This window comes from Mus caroli, chromosome 4 (genome assembly GCF_900094665.2).
Source record: "Mus caroli chromosome 4, CAROLI_EIJ_v1.1, whole genome shotgun sequence".
Classification (NCBI taxonomy): Eukaryota; Metazoa; Chordata; class Mammalia; order Rodentia; family Muridae; genus Mus; species Mus caroli.
The window spans coordinates 48,788,590-48,798,922 of record NC_034573.1 but is presented as its reverse complement, the minus strand read 5'-3'; the positions used below and the strand labels follow the sequence as shown (position 1 = coordinate 48,798,922).

General features: G+C 45.1%; 1 protein-coding gene across 1 annotated transcript in view; it reads left to right on the top strand.

The window, feature by feature from the left end:
• Nucleotides 1–9,075: 9,075 nt before the first annotated feature.
• The window catches only part of LOC110293314 (dolichol phosphate-mannose biosynthesis regulatory protein-like), a 5,447-nt gene continuing 4,189 nt past the window's right edge, over nt 9,076–10,333 (top strand). Inside the window, exon 1 of the mRNA XM_021161192.1 lies at nt 9,076–9,081. Coding sequence (XP_021016851.1) covers nt 9,076–9,081 — 6 coding nt within the window. The remainder of the gene's footprint in view (nt 9,082–10,333) is intronic.

Sequence of the window (10,333 nt, the reverse complement as noted above, 5' to 3'; positions counted from 1 at the left end):
AGAGCAGTCGGGTGCTCTTACCCACTGAGCCATCTCACCAGCCCCGCTTGCTCTTCTTGATGGGGCTCAGAGTTCAGGTCGAGGAACCCACATCACGAAGATCACAACCAACGAACTGTAACTCTAGCTCCAGGAATCCAACTCTCTCTTCTAGCCTCCTTAGACTCTCATACACACACACACACACACACACACACACACACACACACGCACGCACTCATACACGCACACACAAAGGTATACATGTGCACAAAAACATATACCTAAATAAAAGTAAAACAAAAATATATTCCTGTAAGGAATTAAAAATAAAAGAAAGTGCCCATAAAAAACAATGTTTTTTCCCCCATAAAGACTGAAATCATGATATTTGCAGGAAGATGAATAGAACTGTAGATCATTATATTAAGTGATAAGAGCAAATAGAGCACGTGTGTGTGCATGAGTGTGTGTGTGTGTGTGTGTGAGTGTGTGAGTGTGTTAGGCCATGAAAGTAGAAAGGAGGCCACGATGGGGAAGGAAGAGATCTTAAGGGGTGAAGAGAAGGTGACAGAATACAAGTGACATAAAAGCAGAAGAGAAGGTGGGTGTATTTGAAAGAGAAAAGGGATCAGTAAGGAGATAAGAGGGCAGCAGAGAAGGGGACAAGAACAAAGTGTAACAACATCTGTATCTGAAACCCATCACTTTGTATGTTGATCTACACAAATTAGAGTCTAAACAAACAAACAAACAAACAACTGTAATAGGATTCAGTAGTTTCCCTGACTCAGGTGTGGGGAGGGCAGAGCATAGGAAGTACTGAAAGCAGAAGATGGAAGTATTTATCTGAATTTATTTTTTTGCAGAGTCTTTTTCTACATTGGTTATCTACTGAGTACCATGCTCTGATTTCAGTGCTGGGGTGTGAATAAAATGATCAAATATCTTCAGGTCCCTCCTTGCGACTTTCCTGGGTTCTTCATCGGATTCAAGATAGCGCAGTCAGTAATGTGAGCTGACTTTTGGTAACAGGCAGGGTGACAGAGAGAGGTGACTTTTTTAAGAGTTTAGAAGCAATACAATCATCATTGCCTTTGCCAAGACAGAAGACAAATTGCCGGGGGCTCCTGCTTGTCACTGGCAAGAATACCGCGATGCTGGGGCGACACAAATTACTCCAGAAGGGCAGGACTCTGTCACTTTCTGAGAATCGGTTTGGCTTTGTCCACAAAGGCTCCCGATGGAGGGTCTGGAATTCCGCTTTTTGATCAGTCCAAAGCGTGGCCTTTTCATAGCACATTCCACCATGCCAACAGCCGTTTCCAGAGAGGAACTGAGAATTAAGTGGAGCTCTGGTTGCAGATGATTCTTTTTCCGTGCCTAGCTACCCAAACAAAGAGACCGAGCCAGAAGCCAGATCTGCAAGGGCGCGCGCACAATGGGACTGGTGCATGGGAATGTTCAGGGCTCTGCCTGATTAAACTGCCTTCAGAGCGCCAGGGGGCAATTTCGCTAAGCCTCCCTGTCTTGTATTTTGGCAGCTCTCTCTTCCCAGCCCCCTCTGCATCCCCTTCACATCCTCAAACCCATTTGTGCCCTCATTTGGATTGAGACCAATTCACACAGACTGGCAGAGCTGTAATTGGTATCTTACTTACCTTGGCTTCTTTTTTTTTCTCTGATCATTCAAATAATGACAGCCTTTTTTCTCTCCCTTTATTATTGGGGGTTGGGGGGGCGGGGGAGGGAGGGAGGGAGGGAAGGAGGGAGAGAGAGAGACTGAAAGACTTGGGGAGTTACAGTTGAGTTTTCTGATGCACTGCTACAGGGAAATAAAATGCATATTTTAAGATGTTTTTCTATTTCTGTTTCCTCTCCTCCCACCTCAGCCAAACAGTTGACACTGACGGGGAAAACATTAACAGGGAGAATTGATGCCCCCCCCCCCAAGGNGTTGGGACCACAGAGGCAGCATCCTCCAGAGTTGATGTGTCAAAATGTTGATGTTCTCATTTAAGACTGTCATCGTTGTGGTAATTGGTACCTCCATTTGTTAGATTCTGTTTGTTTATATGCATTTCATTTCAAGTGATGTTTCTTAGGGTAATATTCACAAGGGCTTGGGGCTCCTGGAGTGAAAAGTGTTATATAAACTGAAATGATTACCCCCTGGCAAAAGGTAATCTCCCTGGCACACACCACCTGGTTCTAACATTTGCACAGCACTTCACTGTTAAGCAAGAGTTTTTCATGTATACTATCTCCTGCAAGCCCCCTGATAAGACCGTGGGGCTCCTGAAGCTATTCTGTTTTGCCCTGCCACCAGGCATGTGTGGTCTCTACCTGGCAGCTGGCTGCCTCTTCATGGGTGTTGCTGTCTTGCTAAAGAAACCATCCCAAGTGGCTCGGTCTCTGAGAAGGGGCAGATTTAGAGAGACTCAAACCAACACAAAGTCATTAGAGGATTTTCAGCCTCCCCCACCCCACCCCCATCTGCTAAGGAGGGACACCAGGCAGATAATTTTTAGATCCTTTTGACAGTCTGGGTGAGAGGGAGAATCTGTGAATACAACTGATTCCATCAAAAGCACGTAGACATTTTAGTTAAGGACGCAAACAGTAAAACAGGATGTGTAAATGGATTGACTGAAACGTGCGACTTAGCCACAGGCTAGAGGATAACTTGCTAAGCCAAGAAGTGTGTGTGTGTGGGGGGAGACAGAGAGAGAGAGAGAGAGAGAGAGAGAGTTGGGGAGAGCTGTGGGTTTCAGCAGGGCAGCTGCACACATGAGTTTCAGCAGCTCTGGCAGCATGTGTAAGATCTGCAAGCTCAATCCAGACCAACTCTCAGCATGGGGAGGAGAAGTGGGCACGAAGTTCCCACCCCTCACAGAGGAGCTATTGGCAAGTGGTAACTGCCAGGAGAGGGAGAGTGGGTTTCCTTTCAGAGTCTTTGTAGCCCCTGCTGAGTTGACTGTGCTCCAGTGGAAGGTCATAAATCCGAGAATATTCACGCAGCACAAATTGGACTTGATGAATCTTAGAAGAGAAAATGATACAAAGTTAGGTAGGTAGAGAATGGGGGATGAGAATGGGAGGAGGAGTTGGAGAAGGAGGTGAATACAATAAAAATGTGTACAAAATTCCCTAAGAACTAGTATATACATATGTATTTCACATATATGTCTGAAACTATATTTAATAAGCTGCATGTGCCCAAAGAGATGGCTCAGAGGTAAGAGCACTGGCTGTTCTGACAGATAACCCAGGTACAAGGATCTAAGTTTGACTCCTAGAACCCATGTGGTAACACAAACCACTTGTTACTCAGAGGAGCTGGTGCTCTCTTCTGGCCTCAGAAGGCACTGCACACATGGTGCACAGACATACACGTAGGCAAAACACTCACTCATACACATACAAATAAAAATAAAGGAAAATTTAAAAACAAATCAAAACGTGTTTGCTTAGACATTTATAACCTCAGAGTTGAGGTGGTATTTTGTGGGAAGCCACATATGCCATTGCAAGGTGGCGCTGGCTACTGCTGGCCACCACGTATAAGTTTGGGTAAACAACCAATGTGCGCATATGCAGTAGAGTTATTGCCGAGTCACTGCCTGGCCCAGGGCATGTAAATGAGGTAGTGAACGCATAACCAATCGGGTGTAGATATGTAAATGAGGTATGTTAATGAGAGCACAACCAATTGGATGTAGATATGTAAATGAGGTACTGAAAGCATAACGGATCTGGGTGTAAGACACGCCTCTCCTAGGCCTATATAAGCAGCACCAGTTCTGGGCTTGGGGTCTTTTCGCCTCTGCCATCAAGCCCTCCCAAGAAACGTGTGCAGAAGGATCCTGTTGTGGCATCGTTCTTGCTGGCGAGTTGGGTGCTCACAGTATTTTGTTTGCTTGCTTTGTTTTCTTAGATTAAAAAACAGTATATGTATACGTGTGCCGTTTTCTGTGTGTTTGGAGGCACCCTCAGGGGCTAGGAGAGGGCCTTCGATCCTCTGATGCTGGAGTTACATGTGGCTCTGTGGGTTCTGAGAAACAAACTCAGAGCTTCTGAAAGGGCATCAGGTGCTAATAACTGAGCCATCTCTCCAGCTTTCTGACCTAAGATTTTTATTAAAGTATTTTTAGGCATTTAACAGTTCCGTTTAAAATTTTTTTAAAAGGGGGGAGGGTGAGAGAAAAAACAGAAGGAAAGGAAAGAAGGTTCACCCCTATATTAGAGTATTCAACAGTACTGTAGCATTTGTGGATGTGATTCGGGGTTTTCTCAGGTCTTCTTCAAGGAGTACCATAGTGTGGAATGTAGTACACACAGCTGTAGGCCACCTCCTTATGCTGTGGTGGGGGGAGCTTGTTTGGGAGAGCATAGGCCGTCATCAACAAGCTCGAGCTGACCTTGGTTCCTAGATCATCCAAGGACCAATTTCATCACCTGTGCATAAATAACTGGATGCTTGTGAGCCTCAGTTTCCCTTTGTCGGTATGGGTGAAAGATCCTTGCCTGCAGAATAGCTGTGAGAATTAGATGGAATAATGTGCTTTTTCAAAAAAACCAAAAAACAAAATACAAAAAACTGGTGTGTAGTAGCAGCTCACACATTGTGCCCATGCTTGCTATGGATTCTCCCTTTGTGCACAGACTCTAGATGCCTGAGGTCAGAGTTCCACACAGCTTCCTTCCCTCAGGGCTTCCTTGAAACCCTGAGGATTGACACTGTGGAAAGCCTTAATTGAGCTGATTTTAGTCTTGGTTCACTGCAGCCATGATGGAAGTTTATATCTTGATAGATCGGTTAGTTCGGCTGGACAGATGAGTTTTAGAAAGGACCGTTTTGGGCAACTGCATAGCAACTGACACGGTCTAGACTCTGGCTTGTGTGAAGGATTAAAATAGGAGTCAGTGTTTGATTTCTAATATATCAAAGCAAAAATAATTATAGCTTTATTAGGACTGGGGGTATAGTTCACTTGGTATGGTGCTGGCCTATCACACATTAAGCTCTGAGTTTGATTCCTAGTTCTGCATAAACTGGAATGATGGCACTCTTGGATATGTACCAAGTTGGAGGCCAGCCTAGGATACAGGAATTACAGTTTTGTCTAGTCTTGCTTTCACCTATAAGCTCTGACATCATACTTAAAGATAATGGGGGAATGAAAGCATTTCCTGACATCTGAAGAGAGGACCACACTAGCCCACATTTCCCTTCTTTCCTTTTATACTTGGGAGTCTCAGGAAGTTCGTGAAACTTACACGCTAATGATCCCTCAGGTCTAATTGTAGGGGAGAGGACACTATCTGGCCTGCAAGCTCTTCGGAGAGCTCCAGGGATTGAATTTTTGTGAGCTGTGGCCCATGCTGCGGTGGACTTTTTAGTGGTATCTTTGAGTCATCCACTCTCCTGTAAGGAACCCCAATTAGCTCATGGGTTCCTTAAGCTAGATGGGTGGAATACTTGGTTTGTTGCTGCTACTCCATCTGGGGTGAACAGACTAGATATTTGTTCATATCTCCCTACCAAGTACCACTCAGTTCTCATTCCAGGATAGTTGACACTCTACCCAGGAAGTTCCCATCCCCCTTTTCTTTACTTGTGGAGGTGTATGAGAATCCTAAGGACTGTGAGCTGGTAGAAAACTTAGTGCTTACTTCATGGCCCACAAAGTTAGGCATTACTTAAAAGGAGACTCTTAACAGTTAAAAACAGTTAACCATTAATGGATCAGATAGTGTGGAGAGGTAATAATAAGTTAATAAGCAGTATGATTGCTAATATACTCCAACACAGGGCACCTTGTATAGATAGCCTCATGGTTTCTTTCTATCACAGCTGTGACGGTTAGCTTTGCACAGGTGTATTTTACCTGCACATCAGTGTAGCCGCACCATATTCTTATCCCTTACATAGCGATATTGTGTCTCATGTCGGGAAACTCTGCAAGGGCTGAGGGATTAAAGCTCATGGGGCAAACCCTGATAGTGAGCAGCTGAGAAGTGATGGACAGGCACTCCCTCCTCCCATTCCCTGAGCCAATACTCCTGAGGCATGCTTTATGTTGTACCACCGTGGAAGAAAGGGCCAAGCGCAAGGCTCTGATGGTGGGGGAACCTACTTGTGCATCCTTCTCTAACTGAGATATCAAAACCAATGCCACATGGCCAGAGTCAAAGCTAGTGCCGTCATTAAGAGCTTAAAGGGTACAGGAAGGAAGGTCTCTATTATATTCCTGTGTGACTTCCTTTTACGGATCCTATGGTAGCTATAGGATCAGATTGGATGATGGCCCCTGATTGCAGCTTCTGTAGTGAGGTGTGAGACTTTACCTGAGCATATCAACATAGTCTGTGGGACAAGGTGTATGGCTTTTAGCTTGGTAAATGCATTTTTCCTGATATCCATTACTTGGGAGGTACAAAATATGTTCACATTATTATGGAAAGGGAAACTATAGGAACTTGTGTCCCTGAACAGAGAATCCCTATCTTTTTTTTTGTTACTGCTTTAATAATCATCTGTAAGAAATTGTTCATGGTAACATTTTGTGTACCACATGCTAATCCTCAAACACTAAGAGATGTGCTACATCAATGACTTTTTCCAGGAATTCGTTAGGGGCTAAGCCAGGGCATTTCCTGCTCAAAGAGTCTCTCATTCTACTAAGAGAAAGGTGCACTGGTGGATGAGATACATGGATTTGTAGAGTGACACTTAGGAAGAATATCACTTAAGAGTAGAGTACAAGGCAAAAGAAAACCTGGGCTGGATATGAAGCAAGCCGTCTCAGGATATTAGTGAATGTCCTGGCTAAAGATGATGTGTAGACTTTCCTAGCAAGCACCACAACTAGACAGTTGTGGTAGCCATCAGGAGGGTTCTAGTGAGAGGGTGTGTTTTCTGCAACAGAGAAATAATCTCCATTTGAAGTGCACTGTTCTGACCACAGAATGCAGACAATTGCATAACAGTGCTGCCATCATGGTCTGGACATATCAGGCTTTCAAACTCATAAGATGGGATGGAAACAGAACTTGAGAGTGGCCATGAAAGTTAGTGACTTTAAAGGACAGCGTGACACATGAAGAAAGCTGACTAAGCTATGAACAATTGTAGTTAGGGGTTAAGTTATATGGAGGGTGAAATGGCCTGGAGTGGAGATACTCAGGGTCCTGTCGAGTGGCATACAATTTGGTTGGTCAATCAGACCTCCCCTGCCCCCTTCCCAAGAGCTAATTAAGAAGGCCAAAGATGAAAATGTGTACATAAGAGGCTTATGCATGAACCTATGAAAGCAAGTAAGTAGTGGCTCTTTGTGTTGTAAAGTAGTGCTTCTTGGAGAACAGCGGTTTGGAGGAGGACCCTGGATTAGTAACCTTTCCTGTTGCTATGGCCGAACACCTGACAAGAAGCAGCTGCAGGAAGGCAGATTATTTAGAATCACAGTTGGAAAGATAGTTCACAGTGGCAGGAAGCCATGAGCATGCGAGCTGCTTTTAGCTGGGGCAGCAGGAGTGTGAGGCTGACTGCTCAATCTGAGATCAGGAAGCAGAGATGGAACAGGAAGTGAGTCTGGGCTATAAAACTCAAGGTTCATCCCCTATCAATACATTTCCTTCTAGGGCTAGGCTCTACCTTCTAAAGGTCCCATGACCTCTCAAAATAGTGCTATCAAGTGTTCAAATAATGAGAGAGTAGAGAGGACATTTTTCATCCAAATTGTAACAGACTCCATCAACTGGATAGATGGATCGCTTGCCTGTAGTTGTCAGCTGGCCTCTGTCTATTGCTACTCGTGTGTCGTGTCATGGTACAAGGACTGACACTCTCCATGGATGAAACAGAGTGTGTCTTCTTTCTCTGAATGCAGCCTGCTGATAACAGACTAGTATTAATTCTACATATCAGTGTTTCTCAACCTGTGGGTCACAAGCCCTTTGAGGGTTGAGTGATGCTTTCATAGGAGCCACGCATCCGAAATCCTGCACATCAGATATTTAAATTTGCATTCATAACAGCAGCAAAATTACAGTTATGAAGTAGCAACAAAGATAGTTTTATGGTTGCGGTCACCACAACATGAGGTATATTAAAGGGCTATAGCCTTAAGAAGGTTGAGAAGCACTGCTCTGTATGGTACTATCTCTTGAGAAGAGCAAGAAGGTACCCGGAGACAACTTGATTACATCCAATGTCTTCTGCCAGTTGTAGAAATAGGAACTTTAGTTTTTACCACAAGGCTTTCTGTATTAAGTCATTTGTAGAGGCCCATGTGGTTGGCCTTTGAACACAGTGAAAGCCCTTTAACGAAGGAGATTGTGTGCAGGGCAGAAGTTAACCTGGCTAATGCAAGAGCTATACCATGCCAGACACGGGTGTGTGCCCTTCATATCCTCCTGTCTCTCTTAGAGCACATGATTCTTCGGATGCTGCTCTGCCAACAAGTTGAGCGTATGGATTCTGATAGTGCTCCACTTGTTCCATGTTTCTCTTCCTTGGGATTTCTCTATCGCATTGCTGGGAGGGAGCTGTGGAGACTCCCTCAGGTGTGTGCAACCTGGAAAGTCATGGAATTCCAATTCCAATGGACGTCTCTTTACTAAAGAGGGGTAAACCTAGGGCAGATGAGGAAAAGTTTTTTAAATGTGTCAGTGTGTACACATACACACACAACATGCCAGGGTGCATGTGTGGTGGTCAGAAGAAAGCTCTCTGGAGTCAGTTTTCTCATGTCAACTTGTGGGACCTGGAGATCAAATTCAGCCTTCATCAGGGATCAAATTCGGCAGAGTCCAGCCCAGGTGAGGGATCGCTGATTGAGGTCCCGCAAAGGTCTTGGGTACCAGCCCAAGGCACATAGCAATATCCGACTTCATGGTTACTCTTACATTTCTCCTCCCTCCTGCATTCCTTTCCTGTGCCACATCCCAAAGAAACAACTTACACACAAGCTTGTCTTGGTCTCCACTTTTTAGAGAATCCAGAATCACTACAATTCCAATGAGGACCCTCCCACCACCCCAATTTAGCTCATTTTCTTGGCATCTTATTTGCAGATATAGGAAAGAGGCACAATGAAGGTAAGTCCCAAAAGCTTGGGCTCTGGCCTCAAACCGAATGAGCGCCCAAGCATGGATCTCAAGTTCTCCCTCTCTGTTTTCCTCAGATGCTATGCTCAAAATCCCTCAGCAGACACACCCTAGACCTGTCACCTATACAAGGGTGCTAGATGACAATGGTGATGTTGTCTGTGCCAAGTATGTACTCTCCAGGTGTTGCCTGTGTCTGTCCCCACCTCTGGGCTTAGGTAGCTCTGCAGTCTCTCCAGTCTTCTCAGTGTTCACTCCACATAAGAACGAAGATTCTTCAGTCTCTTCAGGTGACACTTAGTTGCCCTGCACCGACAGCCTGGGAGAGATGTCCTTATGTTTTCTTCCTGGCTCTGCCAGAAGCTTAGAGATATCAGACCTTGCCTATGTGTCTGGGTCAGGGAGCAATATACCTCCTCACATTCATCTTTCTCAGACTTTCTCAGCCCCTAGAGCAGTGGCTCTCAACCTTCCTAATGCTGCAACCCTTTAACACAATTCCTCATGTCTCAGTGGCCCTTAATCGTATTATTTTGTTGCTACTTCATACCTGTACTTTTACTACTGTTATAAACCATAATAAAAGATCTGATATGCAGAGTACCTGATACCCAGCCCCCCAAAGGGGTCTTGACCGTGGGTTGAGATCCACTGCATTAGAGTATTGGTCACTTTTCTGTCGGTATGATAAAACACCAAGACCAAGGCAACTTATAGAAGAAAGGGTTTATATTCATTCCAGAGCGATAAGGTTTTATCATGGTGGGGAAGCATGGTGGCAGGCAGACGTGACAGACAAAGCAGGCAGCTAAGAGGGCAGGCACATCCTCAGCTGCAAGCGTGAACCCGAGAGAACAAACTGGAGTGGAGCCAGGCTACAGGCTCTCAAAGCCTGCCCCAAGTGACAAACTTCAAGGCTGTACCTTCTAAACTTCCACAAACAGTGCCGCCAATGGGGTGAGCAAATGTCTGAATGCCTGGGCCCTGGGGGTCTTTTCTTACTCAATCTACCACAACTAGCTTCCACCCAGACAACATACCAAGGCAGGCAGCTCTCTTGTTCAGTGGCTAGTCTGTTCTGGTCTTTGCCATTGTTTGGCTCACTGACAGTTCGGAAAAAGTGAGACAGGAAAAAATTTAGGCTCAGTTGTGTCTGCTGGTTCATGACTTTTACTCCGGTATTCGGGAGGCAGAGGCAGAGAGGCAGAGAGGCAGAGAGAGAGGCAGAGAGGCAGAGAGAGAG